This window comes from Arvicola amphibius, chromosome 1 (genome assembly GCF_903992535.2).
Source record: "Arvicola amphibius chromosome 1, mArvAmp1.2, whole genome shotgun sequence".
NCBI classification, from domain to species: Eukaryota; Metazoa; Chordata; class Mammalia; order Rodentia; family Cricetidae; genus Arvicola; species Arvicola amphibius.
Window position 1 is genome coordinate 67,421,440 of NC_052047.1, and position 27,428 is coordinate 67,448,867.

General features: G+C 50.3%; 2 protein-coding genes across 3 annotated transcripts in view; one reads left to right on the forward strand and one right to left on the reverse strand.

Moving 5' to 3' along the window:
- Positions 1-3,332: 3,332 nt before the first annotated feature.
- Positions 3,333-15,453, forward strand: Pik3ip1 (phosphoinositide-3-kinase interacting protein 1). Its single transcript, XM_038338394.1, has 6 exons — positions 3,333-3,562; positions 4,385-4,501; positions 4,580-4,699; positions 5,688-5,894; positions 5,998-6,076; positions 13,927-15,453. The coding sequence occupies exons 1-6, from the start codon at positions 3,493-3,495 to the stop codon at positions 14,129-14,131; spliced, it is 798 nt and encodes a 265-aa protein (XP_038194322.1). The 5' UTR covers positions 3,333-3,492; the 3' UTR covers positions 14,132-15,453.
- Positions 15,454-17,958: 2,505 nt separating this feature from the next.
- Positions 17,959-27,428, reverse strand: part of Limk2 (LIM domain kinase 2) — a 65,445-nt gene continuing 55,975 nt past the window's right edge. For both annotated transcript variants that reach the window (XM_038348310.2, XM_038348318.2), the window contains 8 exons: positions 26,233-26,319; positions 24,522-24,653; positions 24,262-24,318; positions 22,235-22,300; positions 20,998-21,172; positions 20,384-20,439; positions 19,670-19,827; positions 17,959-18,363 (listed from right to left, as the gene is read on the reverse strand). In XM_038348310.2, coding sequence (XP_038204238.1) covers positions 18,219-18,363; positions 19,670-19,827; positions 20,384-20,439; positions 20,998-21,172; positions 22,235-22,300; positions 24,262-24,318; positions 24,522-24,653; positions 26,233-26,319 — 876 coding nt within the window. In that variant the 3' untranslated portion in view covers positions 17,959-18,218. The remainder of the gene's footprint in view (positions 18,364-19,669; positions 19,828-20,383; positions 20,440-20,997; positions 21,173-22,234; positions 22,301-24,261; positions 24,319-24,521; positions 24,654-26,232; positions 26,320-27,428) is intronic.

The following is a 27,428-nucleotide window of genomic DNA, read 5'->3' on the forward strand; positions in this document are numbered from 1 at the left end:
AATGTCCTCCTTCAGTCTAATGCCTGGACTCTAAGTCAGGTCTTCAAGCTTGGAGGACTCTTACCCACTAAGCCATCTTGCCAGCTTCGTTCTTTAATTCTCTTCCTTGCTCCTCTCTCTTCTGGTTTTGTTTTTGGAAAGCATCTCACTACATAGCCCAAAACAGCCTCAAACTTAAGGATCCTCTTGCCAAGCCTCCTAGTGATGTAATTACAGGCATTTTTTTACCGTGCCTGGATTCTAGTAGTTTCCTATATGTAAATAGGTCCTATGTTTGTCTCTTCTCATGGCCCTGTTCAGTCTGGACCCTTCCAGACCTTCCAGATGCCCTTGGTTGAGCTCTCCCTCATATCTACAACAAAACCTTCTCCTCAACCATAACTAGGAGTGGCTGTGTCCTCATTTTCATTCAATTTTCTTGGCTATCCCAAATTGCTTTTAAGACACGGTCTCTCTACATAATCCCAACTATCTTGGAACTCACTTTGTAGACCAGGCTGGCCTTGAATTCACAGAGATTCACCTGCCTCTGCCTCCCAAGTGCTGGGATTAAACGTGTGAGCCACCTCTGCCAAGCTGTTCCTATGTTTTTTTAACACCATCACTATAAGTAAAGCACAGATTCTTTTCAAAGTTGATGCTCATAAAGTATTTGATAAACTTCTACGTAAGTCAGTGCTATGTTCATGCTAGGTTTTGACAAAACTTGTTTTATATTTATTTATTTCAGGTTTTTCAAGACAGGGTTTTTCTGTGTATCTCTGGCTGTCCTGGATCCATTCTGTAGACCAGGCTGGCCTCAAACTCAGAGATCTGCCTGTCTCTGCCTCCCAGAATGCTGGGATTAAAGGCACATGCCACCACTGCCCAGCATTTTATATTATTTTATGTGTATGGAATTTTTTCGTTTTTGTTTTGTTTTTCGAGACAGGATTTCGCTGTAGCTTTGGAGCCTGTCCTGGAACTAGTTCTTGTAGACCAGGCTGGCCTTGAACTCACAGAGATCCGCCTGCCTCTTCCTCCCAAGTACTGGGATTAAAGGTGTGCACCACTGCCTCCCGGCCTGTATGGATGTTTTTCTGCATTTGTCTATATATTGTTTGCATGCCTAGTATGACAGAGGCCAGAATAGGGTGTTGGATTCCCAGGCCTAGATACAAAGCACCTATTGCTCTTTAACTCATGAGCCAATTCTCCAGTTAGCAAACCCTTTCCCCCCAAACACACATACACATAATTTAAAAATAATAATAAAATCTAAATACCTCTGGTCTATACTTACCAACTATCTCATGCTTAACAGCTAAGTTTACCGTATCCGGTCTCCCCTATGACCCTATGAACATGTTCTCATAAGTGGAAAAGCTATGTAATTTTTCTTACTTTCTTCCCTTCTTAGTTTCTTTTCATTTTCATTTTCCAAGACAGGGTTTCTCTGTGTAACTGCTGTGATTATCCTGTAACTCGCTCTGTAGACCAGGCTGGCCTTGATTAAAGGTGTGAGCCACCACCGCCCAGCTCAAAGTTTATGACAGGGTCTCAGACAACTTAGGCTAGTCTCAAACTCCCTATGTTCATACTCAAGGATGACCTTGAACTTGTGATCCTCCTGCCTCCACATCCAGAGCTGGGATTACAGGGTTGTACTCCCCTACCCAGTTTGTGCTGTTAGGGATCAAACACACTATCAACTGAGGTGTTTAAGAGGACATGGCTCTGCACTTATGAGATCTGAGTTCAAATCCTCAGCACACACATTAAAAGCCAGGCATGGCTATGTGTGCCTTATAATTCAGCACTAGAGAGCATGGAAAGGAGGGTCCCCGGAACTTGAGTGTGTTCTCAGGATGATCACTGGCCAGCCAGCCTAGCTTAAGTGTCCTCCTTCTGCTTCAGTAAGAAATCCTGTTTCAAGGCAGTAAGATGAGACATCCTGCTCTGGCTTCCTTATCTTCACACTCAGGCACATATCACACACCTCATGTGGTACCACCCCCCACATACATGCAAATTCTTTTGGGAGGGGGCACTTATTTGTATGAGTGTTTGGTCAGCATGTGTGATGTGGGCCAGGTTGGTGTCTGGAGGTCAGAAGAGGGTGCTAGATCCCTGGAACTGGATACAGTTGGTTTTGAGCTAAGTGAGGGGAACTGAACCTGGATCTTCTGCAAGAACAAGTGCTTCTAAGCACTGAACCATTTCTCAACCCTGACACAATGTTTTTTAAAAACACCTCAGGAGAGTTGGAGAGACAGTTCAGAAGTCAGGAACACTTGCTGCTCTTCCAGAGGACCTGAGTTCACATCAGTCACACCCCATGGCCCACAACTGCCTGGAACCCATGTTCTAGAGGACCCGAAGCTTTCCTCTGAGTGCAGGCACAGATAGACACACAAATAAAAATAAATGTTTTTCCTTTAAAAAGACACCTCAGGATTCAATTACTTCTAATTAGATAGAATCGTGTCAGCTGTCTACTATGATAAAGTCCATAAAACTTATTTAGCAGTGTTACTTTCCCCTCCCTACATTATTGTGGCAAGATCAAAACAGAGTCTCCCATTTCTATTCTGGGACTTGCCTGAGTCACAAGGTAGTCTTGGCAAATCACTCTGCTCTATCTCTCAATTTACTGAGGCTGCTTGGGAACTTCAACTGCCAGCCAAACTAGCTCCAAAAGTCCCAAGTTACGTGGTGGATCTGGTTTAAGGATAGGAATGCATTACTGCAACTGGATTTCCTACAGACTGGTGGGGGGAGCCATTTTACTTAATTTCAGGGCTGGTAAAAAGGGCAGACTTTACAATATAGCTAGCAATCCCAGTGTTTGTATAACATGCATTTTCAACTAAAGACACCCTCTGCATTCCTACTATATATGGGTACCCCAAACCTCAAATGTGAGTAAAGGAATGTGACTGACCTGACCCTGGCAAAGCACAGTTTAAATACATACATATGGCTAGAGTTGCTTCCAATATTCTTACTTGTGCTGCCAATGTGCTCTTAAATGCCTCCTGCTTTTGTAATCAGCATCATCTCTCAATACTGCTCTGGGCTTTAGTGCTCGCTCGTAATCCAGCCCACTCCGCGATGCCTTCTGACACAATGGCTCTGTACTCACAGACGGAAAAAGGAAGAAAAGCTCTGGGGATGCAGTCGTGCAGGTCGCAAACGGATCTGCTGCTAAGTAAAGCCTGAACCTCTCTGTCATTCTTGACTTGGCTGAGTTCCTCTCTTGGCTCAGGGTTAGTGATCTAGTATGGTCTAGGAGGCTTAGGACCCAGGGGGCGCCTTTCAGCTGACAAACACCTCGGCTGCAGCAAGCTAGCAGGGAAGCTCCCAGTTCTAAAGAGAGGCTGTTTACCAGAAGAGCGAGCATAACAAGGGCCGGTCTCACTGCAAGGCTGGGAACTAGGAGGCAAAACTGCTGCCAAGGAGACCCCTTCGGACACTGGCTGTTCAGTCATCTGCAAGCCGGAAGAGGCGAGGATGCTGTTGGCAGTGGTACATATATTACTTCTCAGCAACATGCTTCTGGCAGGAGCCTATGGATATGGAGGTGAGATTACATTGTTTTTTTCTTTCTGCAGCAACTTAATGAAGCAGAACAGGTAGAGCCCCCGATTTCTCAAACGTGGCTAGGCTGACAGAGAAGGAAGCTTTTGGCTGTTTTCTTGTTATCCTACGAAAGCTCTTCTCCCCTCTCTCTCCTTTCTTGCCAGAGGCTTGCAGCTCCATCTTTGCCATTAAGAACAAAGACAAGTCACTTTCTCTTCCCCTTTCCGTGTGCAGGAGTGGATGGAGCTTGGTCCCCAGAGTCCTGCCCTTTTAAAGTCCTTTTGCTTGATGTGGCAGGCGCACAGACCTCCTCCCCTCTCCAGCTTCCTCCCGTGGCTCTCCGCCGAGGGGAGTGGGAGCTGAAGAGATGTGGCAGGTTCCCTCAGCTGAAGTCTCAAATCATTGGCTTCACTAAATCAAAGGCTTTTTGTGGAATTCTCTTGGGAGCTGGTGGTGTCTGTTAAACTAGCAGAAGGTGGCCGTACCCGCGGAGAAGGGAACATCAGTTTATATAACATGGACTTCTCAACACTGGGAGGACTTCCAGGTCTGACTGCCCAGAATCAAAATCTCCACAGACCGACGTTAGCCAGCCCTCCGGCACCTCCACAGTGGCCCCAAATCCAAGAGTAACAACACCTTGCACCTGGGTAGGCTTTTAAAAAAAACACCAAAGCTAAATCTCTGAGTGTTGCCTGTGACCAGACGCCGCTAGGGGCATGACAAGAGCTCTCCACTTTCACTCTGAGGTACACAGGGCTTTCCACCCCACGAGGCCAGAGAGCCGCACTCAGGGTCCCGGGTGGGTTGCTCTTCCTCACAGGCTGCTTCTGGGACGGCGGCCACCTGTACCGGGAGGACCAACCGTCGCCCGCGCCGGGTCTCCGTTGCCTCAACTGGCTGGCCGCGGAAGGCGGCCGCGGGTCGCCCACCGAGTCCAGTGAGTGTCCGCCGGGGTGGCGGGCGGGGTTGGAGGGCGGCGGCCAGCGGTCCTTGACGTCTCTTCTCTCCGCCTCAGGCCCCGGCAACCACAACTACTGCCGGAACCCGGACCAGGACCCGCGCGGTCCCTGGTGCTACATCAGCAGCGACACCGGCGTCCCTGAGAAGCGGCTTTGCGAGGACGTGCGCTGTCCAGGTACCCGCCCTGGACCCTGGGGAGAGGACACCAGCCCCCCCCCCCCAGCATGAGGCAGCTGCTGTTGCACCCGCCTCGCACGTGCGGCCGCACGACGCCCGCCCCTCCCCGTCCCACCCCCGTGCCGTCCGATTGGTCAGAGCTATCTCCAGGCCGCGGAGCCCGAAGCTCATTGGCCGCCGCGGCATTCGGAGTGAGCTCATCCTCCGCGAGCACTTGTAAACAACGGAGGCAGGCAGCTAGCTTCTTCAGCGAAGTGCAGCACCAGCCTTTCCTGTGTGTAGTGTCTGCTGTGAGCCAGACACCGTGCTCACAATCCCCAGGAAGAAGCAGTGTGAGGGAACTGAGTCACCCAGAAATTCGTAGACCTGCCAGAGGCTGTGGGGGTAACCGGATTTGCATCCAAAGCTTTTAGGCTTAAGATAACCGAGACAGTTCTCTAGGAATAAATGGAATTATTCGTGCCCTTAACACTATAATTGGCACGAATCTTGCGCTCAGTGTGGACTGTCTCCTGACGTGAAGACTGGGCACTCTGTGGCGACACCCTCCAGCAAGTCCAACTGGGTGTTGGAAGATAGTAAAGACTTGAAGAGACTAGTGGGGGGCAGGAGAGAAGCTGTTCCTGAAGACGCTTTCCTCACATTTGCCTTGTATCACATCCCCTCCCTTTCAGGCTTCATTTTGCCCCTAGGGCAGGCAGGGGAGTTGTTTTTTTTTTTCTTTCTATTTCCTTTCTATTTTTGAGACAAGGTCTCACTGTGCAGCTCTGCCTGACCAGGGACTCACAGAGATCTTCCTGCCTCTGCCTCCGGAGTGTGTCAATTCAGGTGTTCACCACCACGCCTGACCTGGGGCAGGCTTTGGTTTCAGTCTAGCAGAGCATTTTAGGGTGGACCCCCTCCCATAATGCCCTCAGCAATCAAGTCAGGTTCAGCTGTAGAATGCACTCCGGGCAGTCTCTGATGAGAGCTTTTTCTCACCTCAGCTCCAGAGAAGGCTTCCCAAGCACCACCAGCTGCTACAACAGAGCTGGAAGAGAAGTCTGAGGCTCCAGGTGACAAAGAGGCACAGGTGTTTCCTCCTGCTAATGTCCTGCCAGCCAGGAGCGAGGCAGCAGAGGTGCAGTCAGTGATTGGCATCAGTCAGCGCGTGAGGATGAATTCCAAGGAGAAGAAGGACCTGGGAACTCTGGGTATGGTCGTCTCACCACCGCCTTGGTTGGGATTCATCAGATGACGTCATTTGCTGATTGTCTGGGGTGTGGCTAATAGGACCTTGTGTCCTGTCCCCCGCAGGCTATGTGCTGGGCATTACTATGATGGTGATCATCATTGCCATCGGAGTTGGCATCATCCTGGGCTACACTTACAAGAGGTGAGTCTTTTCTCTTCCTGGCTCTCTCTAAATAGGGCTACAGAAGAGACACAATATCGACTTCTAGGTGTCTTTCCAAAGGAAGGAAGATATTGAAGAAGGAAAACCCAGCTCAGGAGCAGAGATTTGGTTTTTGTCACTGCCAGGTGACCTTAGACAGCTAGGGCAAGGATTTAAATACTGACACCCCCTTCCTCCCATGCCCAGGGTCTCCATCCGTAGCTCAGACTGGCCTTGAAAGAGTAGTCTCAAACTCATAATCCTCCTGCCTCCACCTCTTGAGTAGTGGGATTTATGAGCACATGTCACCATGCTCTGAAGGAGACTAGATTCATTTTTGTTGAATTTTAAAATTCTGCTACTACACTGGGTGGTGGTGGCACATGCCTTTATCCCAGCACTTGGGAGGCAGAGGCAGGCAGATCTCTGTGAGTTCGAGGCCAGCCTGGTTTACAAGAGCTAGTTCCAGGACAGGTTCCAAAGCTACAGAGAAACCCTGCCTCGAAAAACCAAAAAAAAAAAAAAATCTGCTACTAAGATGGGTGCAATGATGTATATCTGCTATAATCCCGGAATTCAGAAGACTGAGGCAGGGGGTTTACAAGTTTGAAGACTGTGAGGCCCTGTATCAAGAAGAAGAAGGGGGGAACATGTCTTTCTTTTCTTCTTCCAGGCAGGGTTTCTCTGTGTAGCCCTGGCTATCCTGGAACTCACTCTGTAGACCAGGCTGGCTTCAAACTCACAGAAATCTGCCTGCCTCTGCCTTCTGAGTGCAGCCGCCTAAGGGTTATTTTTCTTTTCTTTTCTTGAGTTTTTGTCTGCATATAATGAATGTCTGTGCACTCCATGGGCACTTATTGCCTAGGAAGGCCAGAGAGTGGCCTGAATTCCCTGGACCTGGAGTTTCACAGAGTGAGCTATCCTGTGGGTGCTGGAAATTGAACCCTGGTTCACTGGAAGAACAGTCAGTGCTCTTAAGTGTTGAGCCACCTCTCCAGCCCTAAGACACTGTCTTTAATCTCAGCAGGCAGACGCTGAATTGTGAGTGAGGCCTTGTGTCAAAACAAAACATTCTGCTACTGGAAAAGGTTCCTAGCTCCTGGTCTTGCAGTCTCACAGCTGGGGCTTAAAATTTCCTCAGTGGGATGTCTTTAGTGAAGAGAAGAATCGTGAAAAAGAAAACCCATTCCTACTCCTTATCCCACACGAAAGTACAGGAGGCCACTTGAGAAGCATGGACACACTTGCAGCTGGAGGGCAGGAGGAAGGCTTGTTGTGAAAGGTCTCCTGACAAAGCCCCATGGGGCAAGTCTCTCGTAATCAGTGATGTGTGGTTCTGAGTCCAAACCGTTGTTACAGGGCTAGCTGTTGGACAAAATAGGGTATTTGACTTCCAGCCCCGAGGATCAGCTGTATTTCTCTGACCCAAAAGCCTTCCTATAAGGGAAGTGATACAGCGGACTGCATTGTCGAGCAGTGAGAACCATTGTCTGAGTCAAATCAAAGTGACTCTCAGCCATCATTTTATAAGCCCAGGGTATTCTTAGAGGTACTGGGTTCAACCCAATTGCAGACTGAAAAAGGAAGTGTGATAATTACCACAGCAACCACAGATGTCACCTGCTGTTTCTGCTTCAAACATGTGGCACGCCCCAACTTCACCTTTTGTTTTGAAACAAGGTAGTTCAGGTTGGCCTTGAATTCACTGTAAAGCAAAGACTGACCTTGAGCTCTTTGTTGTTTTCATTCACGGTGGTGGTGGTGGTGGTTTTTTGGTTGTCTTGTTTCAATTTTGGAGACAGGGTCTCACTATGTAATAATTCTGGCTGGCATGGATCTCTCTGGGTAGATCAGCCTGACCTTGAAGTCACAGAGAAGTGCCTGCCTGTGCCTCCAGAATCCTTGAGACAGGGTTTCTCTGTAGCTTTGGACCTTGTCCTGGCACTCACTCTGTAGGCCAGACTGGCCTCGAACTCACAGAGATCTGCCTGGCATGCGTCACTATGGCCCCACATGGCTTCTTGAACTTTGAATCCTCCTGCTTCCTCCCCATTATATTCACAGTCGCGTTTATGAGACAAATGCTGTTCTTCCCAGTTTTCTGAGGAAACTTGAAACAAGAAAGAGTAGGTGCCTTGCCTGTGGCTTCACATCCAGAATATGGTGGAACAGACTGCCATCTGGGTGACTGGACAGGTTGTTTTTTGTTACTAGTCCAAAGCATTCCTGGGGGGCAAATGTGTGTTAGCTCAGTGCACAACACACGGGAAATGGTTTAGTTGTGCCTATCTATACAGTGTGGGTAGTTGATGAGTTATTTACCTTTCTGGGCCTTGTTTACTCATTAGGTGGGGCGTTAGAGATGATGATGATCCTGCAGCTCTGATGTTTCTGAGAAGGCACTGTTGACTGGATTGGTTTAAATCCCAGCTCTTCCATTGGGTTGAACAGATGGCTTTGCTGGTTTCTCTGATTGTTCATGAGTCAGAGAGCAGAGAGGTTGTTTGGGGAGCATCCTGCCTCCCAGACTGAGGCTGTGTCCACAGAAGGACCGCTGACGTGCAGGTTCAGGGACACCTGCTTGTTCATTTAAAAAGTGAAGAAACAGAATACTTGCTTTGCCTGTCCAAGCCATTGACCCAGGCCATGAGCCCTAAAATACTCCCCTCTTCCTCAGCGTCTGGTAGCATTTGGCTGCCATTCAATCTGTGACAGTTTCCAGACCTTTCAGGTGCTCAAAGTAACTGTTCTTTTTTTTTTTTTTTCTTTTCTTTTTAAAGTAACTGCTCTTAATTCCAGGCTCAGCTGGTGCCCAGCGGAGAAACCAGGTCTTATTTCTTTTCGCCTTACTCTTTTCGGCTGCCACGGGGCTGCCATGTGACCTTGAGATTACTTTCCTGTAAACTCGGGAAGGCACTAAGTCACCAGACGGTCACTAACCTCGGACCACCCTTTTCCTTAGCAAACATGCTCTGAGAACAACCGGTTCAACAGGAAACCACATGTGGGTTAGAAACAAGCTCTGAGCCTCCATCTCCTCACAATTAGGGGACAGATGTCAGGGCAAGAGCTGGAAGGTGATGCCTTTTCAGGCAGCCTTTGCTTGGTGGATATCTTGCCTGTTAAGTGGGGATATTTCTCCCATACATCCAGCCACCCTAAAGTGTTGTTAAACATTGTAACAGCAAGATGATAATCAGATAGAAATCACACTATCAGCTCTTTGTTTCATGCCTTTTTGGTAAGTCAGGCCCTGCTGTGCACCTTTCTCTGATAATGAGGAGCCCAGGCCTAGAAGAGTTAAAGTTTCATGTCCTAGGTGCCCAGACTAGACCATGTGTTCTTGTTATGTGTGTGTTTCTTGTTTTGACATAGGTTCTCACTGTGTAACTCAGGCTGGCTAGGAACTCTCACTCTCATTTAGATGTGTGGATATTTTGCCTGCATGTATGTCTGTGCACCATGTGCGTACCTGGAGGGTTGTGAGTTGCCATGTAGTTGCTGGGAATCAAACCTGGGTCTTCAGAAAGAGCAGCAAATGTTCTTTCCTGCTTAGCCATCTCTCCAGCCATGGCCAGGAATTCTTGGTCTTTATGCCTCAGCTTTCCTGAGTGCTGGAATTTATGAAGCATGAACCACTATGCCTGGCTGGACAGGAAGATATATCTAAAGGCTATCGGTTATCTTCAGAAAGTCCGGCAAAGCCCAGTAGCCTCACTTAAATTTAAATTTTTCAGGACAGTAGGAAAAAGAGAAACTTCTCAAAGAATGACTGAGTTTAGAAAGCAAAAGAAACAAGATCTTGCTCTGGAATTCCCTCCACTCATGGACGCCACGCACTAAGCACATTATTTACCTTTTCTGGGTCCCAGCTTACTCCCCAGGTAGGGAGTGAGCTCTGATGACCTCCCAGCACTGATATTTCTGTAGAGGACACTATTGCTTGGTTTAAATCCTAGTTCTGCTCTTGGTTTACACTTCCCTCCCTCCCCACCCCCTTCTCGGTCTTTTCAGGTCTGACATGATAACAGATGGCACATGAGTCTCAGGGGGATGGAATCGGGGTGCTTTGGGTGTACAGTTGCATGCCTGTACAGTAGCCACCTTGGTGGCACAGAGCAGCCGTGTGGCACAGCATGGCTTCTGACTCGGAAAACAGCAGCAGCTCAAAGTACTCTCTGAAGAAACCTGCACTGCCTTGAAGGGGCTCCGTTGTTTCCATTACCCTGGGGTAGGAAGCCAGAGGCCGGTAGCAGCTCTGTTTCCTCACGCCTCTTCTCTCTGGCCAGCCCAGCTTGCACTGGCCCCAGAGCAGTCAGGGTAATTCCTGCAAGTCTTGAACTCTGCAGGGCCACAGGCTTGGCTGATAGAGGGAGCTTTCCAGAGCTGGGAAGGGTAGGCAGGCACCAGGCTTCCTTTGCCAGGAAGAGCTAAAGGTAGGGGTAGAAGGGAACTCAGTTTGGCTGGGTCTTTGTCCTAGTAACTCTGGCCTCGAGGTGGCTAAGCCCTTGGCTGGAGTAGCTCCCTGTCCCTGCTGAATGCTGTCTTAGCTCTACAGGGAGCTCTTATTCTCTGATAAAAAGGGAGGGAAACAGTAAGTCAACACCATTTCACCCCCTTGGGAGAGAAGCTGAGTCGGTGAATAAGCCTTTGTTCTATCTTGGCTGCCTTACAGCAGCCGGACTTTCTCACCCCCCCCCCCCCCCCCACGGCACGGAGAGGGTTCTGGGCCACCTAATGGTCAGTTTAGCAGGCCTGGCAGCATCAGCAGCTTCATCTCCAGGATTCCCAGGCAGGACTCAGCAGGCACGTGGGGTCAGGCATGCTTCCAGGTTCCTAAATGGATGAGGCCAAATGGATGGGGTAAAGGATGCTTCCTTTACCCCAGGTTGCCCTTCCAGGCCCGCTCTTCCCATGAATAGAAATAATCCCCCCGCCCCCCGGGCCCTGCGCCTCCCAGACTTGTGTGTGATGAGGCCTGGCAGTTATCAGCTGCTCAGCAGGCTGCAGACACATGCTTCATAAGCGAGGGAGTGGAGGAAAGCAAGGCTTCTTCATGTAGGCAATGGACACTGCTTGTGTAAAGTGTGTGGCGTCCATCAAAGGTGTAGCTGTGCTCTCTTGCTGGGTGATAGGACACCCTTGGTACCTTGGCTAGGTACTTCGGAAGTCATGGGTTCCTGGCTTGCCTTCTTCCTCCAATCTTCTTGTAGACTTTGAATTTTAGCCTCTGGCAAAAGATACTTGAATGTTTCATTTTTGCAAATCGCTGCTAGCTTAGGGAGGAGGATCCCTTACCAAAATTAACCCCAGACCTTCCAAATGTTTCCGTTCATCAGCAGTCTTTAAGAACGTGGCTTTTTATTATGCAGATAGGTGTTTCCTTCTGTAGGGCCTTCAGCCACCGCTGATGGGTGACTCAGGGTTTGAGGAAGGGAGTGGTTATTGTATAGGACTCCCTTCATGAATGTGTACCTATCTTTGCCAGTAGTGCTCCTTGGGAGGTTTTCTGCTGTGGGAACTGATCCCCAGGACAGATGCTAATGAAGAGTGGGCTAGGCTGGGTTGACATGTTGAGAAACTTGGTTGCCCTTGGTCCCCACTCCCCCCATGCCGTAGGAAGATGAGCTTCCTGACCTCCTGTGACCTTCCATTTGGGATCAGAGCATATCTCAGGCGGACGACTCTTACAGAATATCCAGGGTTCTGGAGATTATTACGTCCCAAATAGGCTGAGCAGGATCCACAGCAAGAGAAGTGGCTAATTAAGAGTCCTGAGGCCTCTGCGCACTTGTTCTCCTCCAATACTCTGTTCTCCCGCTTTTCTCACTGTACATCACGTGACAGACGCAGACTACAGCAGATCAGAGCTCTGTCCCTGAGATCTGAACCAGGCTCCTGTGCTGCTTTTTGTTTTGTTTCAGCTGGAGGGCAGGGCAGGGAGCAGGTTCTCCTGGAGGGAAGCAGCCCCTACTCTGCTTGCCTGGGATAAGTGGGGTCCACAGCACACAGTGGGCAGGTCCGTCTTGGATATGTAGCGGTCCTTGTTGACTGGCGTGGGTGCTTTCTTGTCCGTTAGTCTTGGGGTCCACATCTCCTTCCCATTCTCCAGCACCATGTTGAGTGCCTGTTGCAGGCCTTCACCTCGCCCAGGGCCTTCTTGTTGCAACTGTTGATGAACACCAATGTGGTGGTTTTTCTTTGTTTGTTTTTCAAGACAGGATTTCTCAGTGTAGCTTTGTAGCCTATCCTGGGACCTGCTTTGTAGACCAGGCTGGTCTTGAACTCAGAGATCTTCTGCCTCTGCCTCCAGAGTGCTGAGATTAAAGGCATGAGCCACCACCACCTGGCTCAGTGTGGTGTTCTTGAGCGACTGCATGAGCAGAGAGAGGGGACCTTTGTTGACTTTTTCATCCTCCTACTTCCGCAGTCCCTCTGGGGGTCATCTCACTCTTGAGTTTATTGAGACTTGTGGTGGAAGTTTCACTCGAAGATCACTCCCTCCTCCACAGCATTGCTCTGGCCTCTACCCCAGAGTCCTGTGTTTATCACCCACTTAGTTCATATCTCCTTCAGACAGTTTCCCTGGCAGCTGAGCCTAAGTTGTTGGCTTCAAAGGATCTGCCCTGGGCTCTGTACTGGTTCTGGCATTCAGTCTATTGGAGTGTGTGTGTGTGTGTGTGTGTGTGTGTGTGTGTGTGTGTATTGGCGGGTGGGCAGGGGTCCATTGGAAAGCATCATACATGTCCATTAAGAAGACCTAAGTTTGCCAGGTGGTTGGTGGTACACGCCTCTAATTGCAGAACTTGGGCAGAGGCAGGCAGAGCTCTGTGAGTTCGAGGCCAGCCTGGCCTACAGAGTGAGTTCTAGGACAGCCAAGGCTACACAGAAAAACCTTATCTCCCAAAACAAAACAAACAAAAACGACCTAAGTTTGAATCCCTGTACCACTGTGCCTTAGGGGCTGACTCTGGGTCACAGCTTCTCTTAACAGCAGTTAGTGCACAGTAAACTTGTTGGAGCCTATCCTGCAAGCTTGGAGCATCCCTTAATGCTCTGGGCCATTTCCTTGTTTATAGAATGAACAAGAACTAAGTCTTCGGGCTGAGCTGAGAATGACGTGAGATGATTTGTACATACATACGTACATCCCTGGCATGGCGTGAGTTGTCTGCGTAAGCAGAGCAGCTCGATGGCTCAGACGAGTCACTGAGTGACTGAGATGTTTGATAGCTGTTTTCATTGTATTCTCTTGCTCTGTGCAGCCCTGAGTCCTTTTGTCTCTGCATGGGTTGGGAATGGTTCACTGCCAGCCTGGGCTCCCACTTTCCAGGACTAAAGGATGACAAGGCAGTCTTTGTAACACACAAACACTTGTTTTGTGGTGGAGAGGAGCATGCCTGCTCCTGCAGGTGTAGATGTCAGACGGCAGCTTGTGAGACGGGTTCTTTCTTTTGAATCCGCGTCATCAGGCTTGGTGGTAGGCGCCTCCTCACCAGCCCAAGGCTGGTTCATTTTCTGGACAATTTCATTGGTTAGGGATGAAGCTAGAATAGGTCTTTAGGTTTCTGGGACCCCTGGGCTGGAAACAAAGCCCTGCTTTGCTTTCAGTTTCTTCTACACTATCCCCACTGAGTCTCTTGCAGCAGTCACCCCCACCTTACAGTAGGGGATCAGAGACAAGAGCCGGCAGCAAGGCCTCATGGAGTTTGAGGCAGCCTGGAGGACGGACTAGCCAGTGTTAGTCCTGGCGTGGTCAGGTGATTTGCCGTCACCAGAGCGAGCTCCTGCTCAGGCTTTGGGAAAGTTAATTGAGCACAATCTGAGTGTTTTCTTTTTTTCCCTGATAGGGGGAAGGACCTGAAAGAGCAACATGAGCAGAAAGTGTGTGAGCGGGAGATGCAGCGAATCACCCTGCCCCTGTCTGCCTTCACGAACCCTACCTGTGAGATCATGGATGAGAAGACCATTGTCATACACAGCAACCAGACTCCTGCTGACCCTCAGGAGGGCAGCACCCTCCTTGTGAGCCAGGCTGGCACCCCTGGGGCCTGAGCCCCTTCAATGGGCAGGAGCCCATGAAGACATTGGTACAGGACAGGCCACACTCTTGCAGCTGAGAGGAGCTATTTTTTGTGTTGTGGTTAAAACCCTATTCTATTTTTCTTTTGAGCGGGAGAAAAGACTCCTCATGACACAAGCAGAAGCAGGGGGCATTATGGGTGAGTGTGAGGAGGCTGGGTAGGGTCCCTCAGTGCTCCTTTGCTATCCCTTGGAGCGGACTTGCCCCTGGATAGTGACTGGCACAGCAACCACAGTGGTGCTGTGGCAAAAAAGGGCTTCCACATTGCCTGACCCAGGGAAAGACAGGGAGCTGGCCGAGGCTCCTCTATGCTGTACACCTAAGGTGGCCTCAGTCTCTGCCTTTCCATCTGTCACCCAGGAACTTGAGTGGCATATACTGTTATTCATAGTTAAGGTCAAACAGGTCATGCATGAGGCAGCATTTATATATATAGTATTTGGGATGGAAGGTCCCTTCCGACTTCTGAGAACCAGAAGTGAATTTGTACACGAGTCAGAACTGTGGGCTGCAAATGGGTTCTGGATGAGGGCTGCTGGGCGTGCTCCAGCTTGCTTGATGTGCCTTGACAACTCTGGGCCCGGCCTGGGCCCAAGGGACTCTTCCTGCTCTGTAAGGAAAGAAAGGGAAGAATTGCACTAAACATTCCGCTTAGGAAGACACAGAAGGGCCTGCTTCTGCCTTCAGCTTCAGATTTGGGTATCCAGATGGTCTCTCTCCATTTTGTGCTGATAAGAGAATAACCAGTCAACCCATGGGAATTACACATATCAGCGCCTGTGAACCTAGAGTAGGCCCAGAGGCTAGGTAACAAAGGCATGGAGGGGCTTGCCTTCACAATACACCTTGGCTCACAGGCAGCCGGATGGCCTCCAGGCCAGTGCCTTCCATAGGGCTAGGATTGCAACTTGTACAATCACTGAAGCACTGGGAAGGACCTTAAGGGGTTCCAAGTTTCAGACACAGGTCTCCAGAGAGGGAAAAGTGTCTGGATCAAAGCAAAATCTGGATGGCCAGGGTTGCCCAGCTTCCTGCCTGGGCAGTGTTCCTTAGCCAGATGCCCTCTACCGCCTACCACAGAGAGGGGTGGGTGCCATCCACTCCCTTCCCTGGGCTGCTCTCTGGAGCCATCTGTTGAAGGGGCCTAGACCTCAGGGTTCCCATGGTGGAACTGACTATGGGAAAGAGAACAGTACTACTTCTGACTTTTCTATGAAAGTATTTCTCTGTGTATGTTTTATATACCTCATTCTGACACCTGTGTATGAACTGTGGGAAACTGCGCTGCATTTGACTTTATATAAACACAAAACACAACTCTGCTTGTCACATTTTTGTGGTGCTGGGAATGCTCCCCGAGTACCTGTCCATACTTCTGACTTCTGGATCACTGTGGCCCAGTCACTGGGAGGTAATGGCTGAACTGTACAAACTTCAGCCCCTGCACTGACTGTCAAGGCCACCATGAGCATCTTAAGTTTGAAGCGCCAAGTTGATCCCTTTATGTCTTCCCTCCTTTAGTATTCTTTCCAACGTAGAGGACTTAGGATGGACCCTCCCAAAATCTTTTGTTGGGGACTAGAAACAAACGGGCAGTTGGCAGTTCCACAGCAGCCAAAGGAGAAACCGCCACCTGGGGCTGAGGGTGGTTCTTGCAGGTTAGGAGGGAGGTTCCTGGGGTGGGGCGACTGGGTAGTGTGTGGGGTATTTCTTCAAGTTTCAGCAGTGGACCTCAGCAACAGGCCAAGTTGTAGGTATATCAGACCAGGGTGACCTTGCCCATGTTCAGCCATTGCTGTTTTCAGCAATGGGAACCTCAGCTCATCAGTGTTTACTAGGGACTAGTTCTGCCTGTATTCTGCATCCTTCAGCTACATGATACTTAGGCGAATTTAGGTTTATAGAAAAAAAAAATCTGGCTGTTGCCCTAGTTGGCCTGACACTCACTAGGTAGGCTAGGATGGCCTCGAATTCATGGGGATTCTCCGGCCTCCGTATCTCAAGTGCAGATGTGTAAACATACTGTCACACCAGGTGGAAGGTGTAGGTTTGTGTTTGTGCACAGGACCTCAAAACAGCATCATCATTTGCTCCAGCCTCTGGTGTAAAAGCCTGGAAGCAGAAGGTCCCTGAGGACTGGGCCAGCAGCTCAGAGCCAGGCTCTGTGGTAGGGACTCAAACGAGGCCATTGACCTGCTCCGCAGAGAGGGCTTCCTCAAGTGGACGTGCATGACCTCTGAAGGTTTGCTGTCCAGGGGAGGGGATTCGACTTGACACCGAGAATTCCCTGATGTGAGCACTTGTGTGGCTTGGATCTGGAGGTGGGCAGACGAATGTTTCTTTAAAAAATTTAAACAAAATCTGATATGTATACATGTGCACTACATGTGTGCAGGAGCTCACAGATATGAGAAGAGGTGCTGAGTGCCCCCAAAACTGGAGTTAGAGATGGTTGTTGGCCATCATGTGGGTGCTGGGAACCAAACCTTCGTCTTCTGTAAAAAACAGTAACTGCTTTTAACGGCTTATTATCTCCAACCCCTCCATACTTGCTTAAGCCGGACCCTGAGTTACTTTTCCACTCTCAGCGCCTTCGCTATGTTAACTGCTTAATTTATTTAGTCTGCTTCACGGCCCAGCTCAGGCCCACCACTCCCACACTTGCTGGGGACAGCTCAAGCGTAACCATTTGCAGGATGCTGAACCATGCTGGGAGTTCAGGACTCCCCTACAGCAAGTTTGCAAACTCCACACACAAAGACAGTCCACACAGTAAGTAAAGTGACCAAAGATGACTTCCTACCCCACAGTTCTTCTTGTCTATGTACAGTATTTCACATGTCACCCAATAGAGAGAAACTAATAACAGCAACCATCCTCCAGATCCCCTTACCAGTACAACCCACCACACGTTGTATTTATAACCAAACCCACTCCCAATTTGTCAAATTCGGTGTGAGCTCGCACTTAGGAGATGGCAAACCTCAGTGAGCTGGAGAGTCCCTGGACACCTGGCAGCCAGGGGTGGAAGGTACCCTGAGGGTTTCCAATGCCCGTGGCCCTGGAGTGTGGCTCAGGAAGCAAGAGCTGGACCCACAACAAGGGAGGTAGAATCGAGAGGGCCCAGCTCAGGGAACTCTCTTCGCATCTCAGCTTTGGGACTCAACAGCCACCAGTTCCTGTCCTGTTGCTGCCTGGAGCGGACATGCTAGAGATGTGCAGTAGCTGCCACAAGGATGCCAAGAAATTGATGGGACTCCCCTTTCCCTGCTTAGCCCCAAAGTCTGAGACAGACCACACTGGCCTCCAGAACCCATCTAGCATCAGACTGAGCCCACCAGCCAGGATATGGGGCTTTTTAAAGGGCAGGACCTCTTTCTCTCCAGCCCCAGCTTCTTTGGTGCTTTTGTGAGTGGCTGCTTGTTGAGACAGGATGTTGAAGTGGAAACTCCCACACACTGATGTGGTCCCCGGGCCGGTGAGCAGAACCAGTCCTTTTTCTGGATCCTGTGGGTTTTGCCACATACTAAGAGACTCTTGAGAACCTGCTCCAGAGGGCAGGGCCTGGAGTGGAGGAGGAATCACTGCTGCCATTCGGCATGCTTTGAAGGCTCTCAGTTGTCACTCAAACTACTGCTGGAAGTTCTGCACCTTGCTGGACCAGACTCCAGAGCCCTCAGTCCAGTTCATCTGTCATCCTGCCCAGCAGACCCAGGCCACGTTGATTAGTGTAAAGCTACAGCCTCCCAGAATCTCACTGCCGCAAAGGTCCCAGGTAGTCCCTAGTAACAGACTGGTCTAGAATCCAGGCTCTTTATCTTCTTCACAGCTTTCAGGCGAGTGTTGGATTTACAGACAGTAACCAGGCCCCAGCACCTGTGGAGAACTGTTTCCCTGCACCCGCATGCCTCCTGGGGAGGTAGTAGGGATGGCTTATTCTGCTTCTAAGCAAGCCGTCAATCCACAGGAAGCCTAGACAGTCCTGCTCCTAGTAAGGACACAGAGCAGAGGGGGCAATGCTGGCTGTGGAATGTCCCCCTGCAGGGGGATGGACCAGGGTTAGGGTGGCGAGTCCCGGGTCAGGCCATACTCCATGCTCACAGTGTGGTCCAGTTCTTCCAGCTCTGCGGGCAGTGGGATGGCTAGCTCTCCCAAGTACAGAGACAGTGCCTCAAAGGAGTCCTCCAGCTTTGAGAATGCCGGTCTACAAAGAAAAGGGATGACAAGAGAGGGCACCTGTGAGCGTGGAGGGGAGGACACAGGGCTGGCTCTCAGCTGTTTCCTGGTTCTAGGAGCCCTTTAACCTCTCGCTGTAAATATAAAAGGTAACGCTATGAGAAGTCTAGCCAGGCTAGAGGTCCTGGCCTAGGACAAAAACATCCACAGGGAAAAGAAGCCCTTTCATGTCTTCTGAGTAGAGGTGACAATCAAAGGTTAGATTGGACTTTTGCACTTACTAAAGGAACATTTCGGTGCTGGTGATGTGGCCCAGCTGGTATGGTGCCTGCCCACCATCCAGAAAGCCCCGAGTTCAATTCTCAGCATATTAACGGGGCATGATGGTGCATACCTATCGTCCTAGCATGGAGGAGGTAGAGGCAAGAGGGCCGGAGGTTCAAGGTCATTTTCAATATATCTAATTTAAACCAGCCTGGGTTACATGAGACATGGTCTCAAAAACAAATTTGCGAACAGAAAGATTGTGAAGCCCCCCAAAAGAACATGTGTCAGGGATGAGAGGACCCAGGCCCTGTCCTGCGCTAGGCAAGAGCTCTATCACCGAGCTGCATCCTTGGCTCCTGTGGTGGTTATAGTGAGCTCACACAGGCTCATGTCTGATGAACTGTTCTGGAAGGATTAGGACATGTGGCCTTGCTGGGGCAGGTGGTGTGTCACGGGGCTTTGAGGTTTCAAAAGCCCAAGCCAGACCGTGCTGTGGAGCAGATAATGCTCTAGTGCTATACCTGTCTACCTGCCTGCTGCCATAATCCCCTCCATGATGACATGGACTCTGACACTATCAGCAAAAACCTAACTAAGTGCTTTCTTTTATAAGTTGCCTTGGTCATAGTGTTTTGTCGTGGCAACTGAAAAGTAACTTAGGCAGCTTCTAAATCTATTTTTATTATTCAGTTAGATGCTTTATGTACAGGTCTCATGGTCCTTCCCTAGGTGCCTCCTCTTCACGTGTGTTAGGTGTGCACTTGCCTATGTGGTACTGGGGATAGAACCCAGGGCCCTAGACATTCTAGCCAAGTGCTTACAGGTGATATCCTCACCCCATCCCCCATTAGATAGTGCCTCACTGTAGCTCTGGCTGTCCTGGAACTTGCTCCATCTTTCCCCTAATGTGGCACGTCAGAGCTGTCAGGTGGCTTCAGGGGTTAGCAGTTTACCCTCGAGCTCAAGGTTTCTGTCACTTACTTGTGCCAGGGAAGGGCCTGGGATCACTAAAGCGAGCACCTCGGGACCTTGGGGCTGTGCACTGGGAGGAAGAATGAGACACCAACCTGCTCTCAGGCTCCAGTTTGCAGCAGATAGCAGCCAGGGGGAAGAAGGCTGGGGGGCAGTCTGTTGGGACAAACTTCTCCCAGAAAAGCTTTACATTGAGGCCAAAGTCCAGTGTGCGGGGCAGGCAGTCAGGATCAGCGTACACCTGCCCAATGATCTGCAGGCGAGAAGATAGCTGGTCAGGAGGGTCTACAGGGGCTGCAGATGCATGGCAGAAGTAGCAAAAACCTACGCTAGAGGGCAGCCTCGTGCCCCCATCTCTCCATCTTGCTAATTCCAACCTCTCCCTGCAGCAGAAGCAATGCTGGTAACTAGTACCCGAAAGCTAGAAGCTTCCATTTACCCCACCCTGCCCATGTCCCTTTGTAGCTATGTCCTCCACCAGGGCAAGCTCTACAGGGTGAGGGGCTGGGTCTGATTAATGTCTGAAGTCCGTTAGCAGCAGCTTAGTTTTCTGTAACGACAGCTGTTCTATCGCTATCTCCTGAAGGAAGCAACTGACTGGGTAAGAAACTTCCATTGTCTCACCATTGTTTGACTCTCCTCTCCCACTCATAACTTTGTAGGAGTCACAAAAGCTGTCTAACGTGACCAAGTGCTTGGAGAGATACTGAGCTATGCTGCAGCCTAACTGCTGATTTTGTGGCAAACTGTTCACTTCCAGGAGAAGAGTTCAGATCCGAGGCAGGCAGGGCCTCTGAGCTGGGGCTCACCTCACAGAGAACGATCCCAAAAGAGAAGACATCCACCGTCTCATCATAGCTCTTGCCTTGGGGAAGAGAGGAAAACAGGCTTAAGGTCAGGTCTCTTACCTGCTCTGCACTGGGTCAAGCCAAGCCGCGGCCAAGAACTAGGGCTAGAACACCGTAAAGGCATCCCGAGATGGGCATAGCTTGGAAACCATCTTTATGGTCTTGGGTGGCCTGCCTGGGGGCTTGTAACACACATTACTCAGGATGAAGCTGTATGGCAGAAAGAACTGCACCCAGGTTCAGGTTCATCCAGGCTCTGGCTGTGAGCCACTGAAAGGCTGTTTCCAGCAGTTTCGGAAGTCTGGCAACCCCACTGCTTTTCAAGAATGCAGGCCAGCATCCACCAGGGGGCACCACACTTCAGTTCTTGATCTGGAGAGGGGAGGCTAACACTAGAGCACCGAATGACGGAGCCCTTAGCTACCCTTTGGAGATGGCATGCTGCCACAACTGAGTTTGGAAAGAAGGAATTTATTAGGCCTGGTTTGGCCAAGGCTTAAAAAGAACCCCATCCCCTATTGAGTGTCTGTCAGGCTTCCCCAGCTTACGGCACTCAATTTCCCGCCAAAACTCACCATTCAGCATCTCGGGGGCCATCCAGTAGGGGTTTCCCACCACAGTGTAGCGCTTCTTGCGGTCACTCTTTCGTAAGGTGCGTTTCTTGGAGGTGGCCTTCTCTACTGGGGGCCTTTTCCTCTCTTCCACTATAAGACGTGACAGCCCGAAGTCTGCTACCACCACAGTCTTGTCCTGACCAAACAAGGACCAGGTCAGAACTTGGGAGAACATTCTCTGGCCTGTCCCTGGGGTGTGGGCATAGGCCAGAAAGGACACTGACAAGGGGAGGGTCACACGGAAAGCTTTACAGAGTGGGAGTGGTTGGGCCTTTGTGGATCTTTTCCTGAAGTCTGATATCTGGCCACAGCAGATTCCAGGCTAAAAAGGGAGGAGCCCCAGACAGGTGCCATTCTGGGAGCCTTTGGAGTGCGTTTAGGCAGGTCAGTCAGGATTTTGTCTTGTTCTTAAAAATGACTTGTGGTTGCCAGAATAGGTTAAGAGAAAAGGTCAGGCAAAGGACCAGGGAGAGCTGTGGAGTAGTTGTGAAAAAAGGGTTAAGATTATTATCTTTTAAAGATTTATTTATTTATTATGTATACAACATTCTGCCTCAATGTATGCCCGCACGCCAGAGGAGGGCGCCAGATCTCAGTACAGATGGTTGTGAGCTACCATCTGGTTGCTGGGAATTGAAGTCAGGACCTCTGGAAGAGCAGCCAGTGCTCTTAACCTCTGAGCCATCTCTCCAGCCCCGGTTAAGATTATTTTATGTTGGCTCAGAGGGAACTCGGCAGGAGATACAACATGGGAACAACTAACTGAGGGCTGAGGGAGGAATGCTGGGCTCAAACTGGCCACTGCAGCCTCAGATCCCACAGGTGTCAGTGAGGTAGAATGGGATTAGCAACTGTTTTAGGGGCTTGTTACAAGGCAAGACCCGGTAGCGGGCTAAAGCTCTACATACACACAGACAAGAAATACAATCCCTATCCCCACCAAACCTCTGACACACTAAATTAGTGTAAGGGGTTGAGCACAGGGCCTTCTATCTGCCAGACAAGCAAGCTGATCCTTTCTAATAAAATGATTTCAAGGACTGCTACCGTGTGTGTGTGTGTGTGTGTGTGTGTGTGTGTGTGATCCTGAATATATGCATACATCAGCTTCCAGAAGATGGGGGTTGGAGGCAGCAGAAAACTGACACAGAAGCCCCTAGGTGGTGTGTCCACAGCTCAGGCAGGAATGGGGACATACCAACTTGATGAGGCAGTTGTGTGAGTTCAGATCCCGGTGGATGATGCACATGGAGTGCAAATATGCCTGCAACAGAAGCAGGAGCCATGGAGCCAGACAGACCCAACTGTGGCCAACAAGCCTGTTTTCCCAGGCCAGGCCTGCCCAGCTTCCCCTCCCTCAACCCCAGCCACCCTAGTGTCCCTGGAAGCTTGTTCAGCTTCCCATCCCTGCCCTCAAGCCACGCTTGTGTCCCCACACCAGCAGAGCCACCAGCTCCTGCCCAGGTTTTCCCTACAGTCTCCAACTCTCCTGGCCTGAGCCCCCATCCTTTTTACTTAGACTGAGGCAGCCTAAAGGGAGCGCCCTCAGACACACTGCTCCTTCCTCCTCCTCTTCCCCCTCCTCCTCCAGTGTCTGGCTTCAGCCCCCTTGGAGCTTTCCTGTCTGTGATGGGGAAGAAATGGCCTCCTGACTCACCTCCCCTGAGACTCCATCTGTCTGTCTGTCTGGACTTTAGTCCCCTCCCTCTTCCTGTCCAAATTGTTCTAAATTAGTTTTGCTAAACATCTCTTGTCACTCTTGGAAACTTTTTCTTTCTCTCTCTCCTGCCAGTGTGGAAGGTGACACTGCCCCCTTCCCTAAACCCCTGCAGACTGTCTTACTGTTCCCAGGCCCACAGAGGGAACTGTACTACATGCCCTGGCTGCCTGAACCCCCTGACAAAGGCTGTTTATCCCTCTCCATTCTCCCCTTAGGGTCAGCCCTATCAAAGCTATCTTTTTATTTAAAGGTTTTTCAAGACAGGGTTTCTCTATGTAGCCCTGGCTGACCTGGAACTAGCTCTTGTAGACCAGGCTGGCCTCGAACTTACAGAGATCCACCTGCCTCTGCCTCCCGAGTGCTAGGAGTAAAGGCATGCACCACAAATGCCCAGCATAAAGCCATCTGCTCATGTGCTGACCACACTGCTATGGTCTGTTCACCTCTCCGTCCCAGAGCTCTAGCTGCCTCTTCTGTTTGGATAACTAGGTGACCACCCCCAAATTCCTGCCCAAAGCATGCTGGGATGTTCTGCTGCCAGGCAACAATTGCAGCTCTCCCGGTCCTGTCCCTGACCATCGCTGCTTGGTAAGTGGCATCACCATTCTAGGAGCCATGAAGCTACTCAACTGCTAGCCTTACAACCGTTCCCTCACTGCCAGCCAGTCTCTCCATTCTGACTCCACCCTGCCTCCCCACTGCCATTACCTTAATTACACAAACCTGAAATGTTTCCATGGCCTCTAACCTATTCTCTCTGCTTAAGGCTTCCTCAACTCCACCCTAACACCTTGGTGAAAGCCCAGTTCTGTTCACAACACACACACACACAGAATCTTCCTGACGATCTATAAGTCTAGAATCCTTAACTGACACACATGTTTCCTTACTGCCTCCAGCCTTCAGCCTACTCTTCCAAACTGATACTGTGTGAACCCCCATGTGAGAAGCAATGCTAAAATCTCGGGTGTGGAGGGGTCACTGACAAACCCAGGATCCCGACCCTGACCCTTTCTACTCCACGTCTCAACTTGACACAAAGTTTACCGGAGGAATAACCTTCCTGGGTGCCGGCCCTCGCACAGTGCCTGCCTTGTGGAAGCGCTCATCCCATCAGGACTCGTCAGCTGTGAGGACTGTTAGATTCATGCCCATAATCCACCCCATTCATCCTTCTCTCTTCCCAGTCTTTGCTGCTGTCATTCCTAAAACTTGGGGCCTCTTTGTCTCTAGAAACCTTAATGTACTTCTGACTCTTCAGAATTCATCTAGAACTTGTTTCACCTTGTTCATGCCTTGTTTGCCGTTAAAGAGATTTGGAATCCTTTGAGACTAAGATTGCTGGCTGAAAGGCAGTAGCTGGCCAAAATTTCCCTGGCATTGAAAGAAACTCAATAAACTGCTGCTGAATGCTGCATCCCACACAGTGGGTATCTGGCTTCCAGGGCAGTCTACGATCCCTGCACCTCACTCTACCCACGGGCAAGGCTGTTGGTAGGACTTACCATTCCAGAGGAGATGCCTTTGGCAAACCTGACCTTCTGTTGCCAGGGGAACGGGTCCTGCAGGGTAGGAGAATGTCCGTAAGAGGTGTCCTCTCCAGCTCATGGTCTGGGCTCCAGGGGTCAGCATGTGTGCCATAGAAACCTTTCAGTCCCTCCCAGTATACTCCTTTGAGGGCAAAGCAAGGTCCCTGGGTAATGGGCACCGGTGTCCCTCTGGTAACCCGCCAAGGCTCTTTGTGACTATGGGGCCATGTGCTCACCACGTTGCGCAGAAAGTCCTTCAGTGTGCCCCCCTCGATGTACTCGGTCAGCAGGTTCAGCTTCTTGTCCTTGTACAGAACGCCAATGAACTTGAGCACGTTGGGGTGGTCTAGGCTTCGCATCACTTTCACCTGAGGGGGAGGGGCAGAGCATCACACAGGTGGGAGAGCCTCGCAGGTCCACCCACTGCCTTGCTTTTCTAGGAGGTGCTCTGGGGAGCTAGGGGAGGAGGGTCCAAGAATGAGATCAAGGCCTGTGGTGACCTGGACCACTGGTGGACCCAGCTGCAGCTACCTAAGGTGGGAGAGGCGGTATAAACTAGATGGTCATGGGATGGGGTATTTGTTCCCTGGAGTCCCACTTCAGGGTGTTTGGTGGGAATCATAACAGCATGTGTATTAACTGATGTGTTCACTCACCCCCACTACCTGAATTGCATCCTTACATTGGCTTGTACCGTCTTTAGTGAGTGTTCGCTGAACAGAGGCACTCATTTAGAAGGGACCGTCCCCTCGGTCATTTTCCCTTCCTTTCTTTCTCATTTATTTATTTATTTATTTATTTATTTAACTATTTATTTATTTATTTATTTATTTATTATTATTCTTTTCTTGTTTTTGTTTTTTGAGACAGGGTTTCTTTGCATTGCTCTGGCTGTCCTGGAACTCACTCTGTAGACCAGGCTGGCCTTGAACTCAGAGATCTGCCTGCCTTTAAGGATGTTGGGCTAAAAGTGTGCTTTATCACACCTGATCTCCCCTCATACTTTAAAACAATGGTCGAGGGCTGGGGTTTAAAAGCCTGGCTGCTCGTACAGATGACCCCAGTTCAATCCCTAACTCTCACTGTCTATAACTCTAGTCCCGTGGGGTCTGATGCCCTCTTCTGGTGTGTATATATACATGCAGACAAAACATCCATACACATAAAAAAGTAATAATAAAAGAAAGAGTGAGACAAAAGCAACTTACAGTTCTTTAAATAAATAAAGTAGTGGTTGAAAATAAATCTCTTTCTCTTCATCCTCCCCTGACTCCGTCCCTGCTCTTTGTCCCTCCCTCCTCCTCTGTCTCTTAATGGAACCCAGAGCCTTGTGCCTGTTCTGCTGGCACTCTATTACTGAGTTACTCCTTAGCCCAACCCTTATTTATTTAGAATGTATGTGCATGAGTGTTTTGCCTTCATGTATGTATGTGTACCACGTGTGTGCCTAGTGCTAGAGAGAGTCAGTGTAGGCCTCAGATCCCTGGAACTGGAGTTATGGATGGTTGTGAGCCACCATGTGGGTGCTGAGAACAGAACCCGGTCCTCCGCGCGCACAAGTGCTCTTAACCGCTGAGCCATCTCTCCAGCCCCTCCCCACTTATATTGTCTATTTTGAGACAACCTCATGTTCCTCAGGCTAGCCAGGCACTTCCAATCCTCCTGCCTCAGCCCCCTGGGCAGCTAGAGTGGCAAGGCTGGGCCACTAGGTCTGGCAGCCAAGTTTTTTTTTGGGGAAAACAAAAACAAAAACAAAAGTGTATTTGTAAGTTTCTCCCTTTTGCAACAGAGACGGCAAACTTCCCACACTCACATCTCACTTTCTTTTCTGAACAGGGTCTCATGATGCCACATCTGGCCAGCTTGGGGCTCACAGGAGCCTCTTGCTTCAGCCCCTCAAGTAGCTACAAGTGTAGGTCTGTTGGAAAGTCCAACCCCATTTCTTACCTCAGTCAGGAAAGTCTTCTGTGTTTCCTCATCACAACGAATTAACTCCTTCATGACCATCACTTTGCCTGTGGCTTTGTGAGTCACCTACAGGAAGGGCACGTGTTGTTAACAGTGCAGAGACCAGTTCTGGGGGGACTGTGAACGTCTGTGGGCCAAGGGAGGCGCTCAGTGGCAGAGAACTTAGCTGGCATGCTCAAGGTCCAGGGTCTGACCTCCAGCACCAGGGGAAAAAAGAAGAAAGAAAAAGGGGGGGGAAAAAGCAAAGGAAATCTTTGTGGTGTGCCCCCATTCCTTGGAGGACATACTAAACCACAGCAGATTGCCCAGAGATCATGTGTAGAGGACAAAGCAGGGGACAGGGGGGACTCAGGAAGGACATGTGTCTTCTCCCCTAGATGCTGGGCATGCACAGAGGAAAGCCAGGACTCTAGAAGAGGAAACTGGGGAAGGAGGGGGGCACGCTGCCAAGCCAAGCAGGGGTTTTGCTCATCCGGCACAGGAGTGAGTCCCCTGGACAAACAGTATAGGGGCAGGGTGTCAGTGCCACAGACATGCACCAGGGGGCCGGGTGGGTCCGAGGTGAGCCTTCCAGCCTGGCTACCTGGAAAGCTGAGATACTTGGCTTACCTGACCCCCCCTCCCAGCTCTCAGCAGAGGAGGAGGAGAGAAAGAGAGAAAGGTTAGTTCCTCAGTTCACCAGGGTAGTAACTGGAGCCTTTACCTGGTAGTATGCCCCGCCTTGGGGCCTGAGGCCACCTGACACACCCTTATAGACTGGGTGCCATGAGGGTCAGGGACATGGATCCTAACCTGGGTTTCTAGAGCCCAAGCTCACTAGAGCAGCAGTGCTGCTCTTAGCTGGCTGTACGGGGACAGGAAGGCTACTTCAGATGCCATCACTCACAGCCAGGAAGGCTGAGCGTACTACAGGGCTGCAGTGCGGAACTGTAAGGTAGACTCACTGAGAAAAGTGTGAGACGCCTGGCAAGGTGGCTCAGCAGGCAAAGGAACTTGCTGTATAAGCCTGACGACCAGAGCTGCAGCCCCAGAACACAGGTAAAGGTGGAAGGAGAGGACAGACCTGCCGCAGTGCCCTCTGGCCTCCCTACGTGTGCCATGGCACTACAGCACCCGCATGTGCCCACACAAACATCATACACACAACGACACAAAGGAAAGGAAAAGGAAGGTGG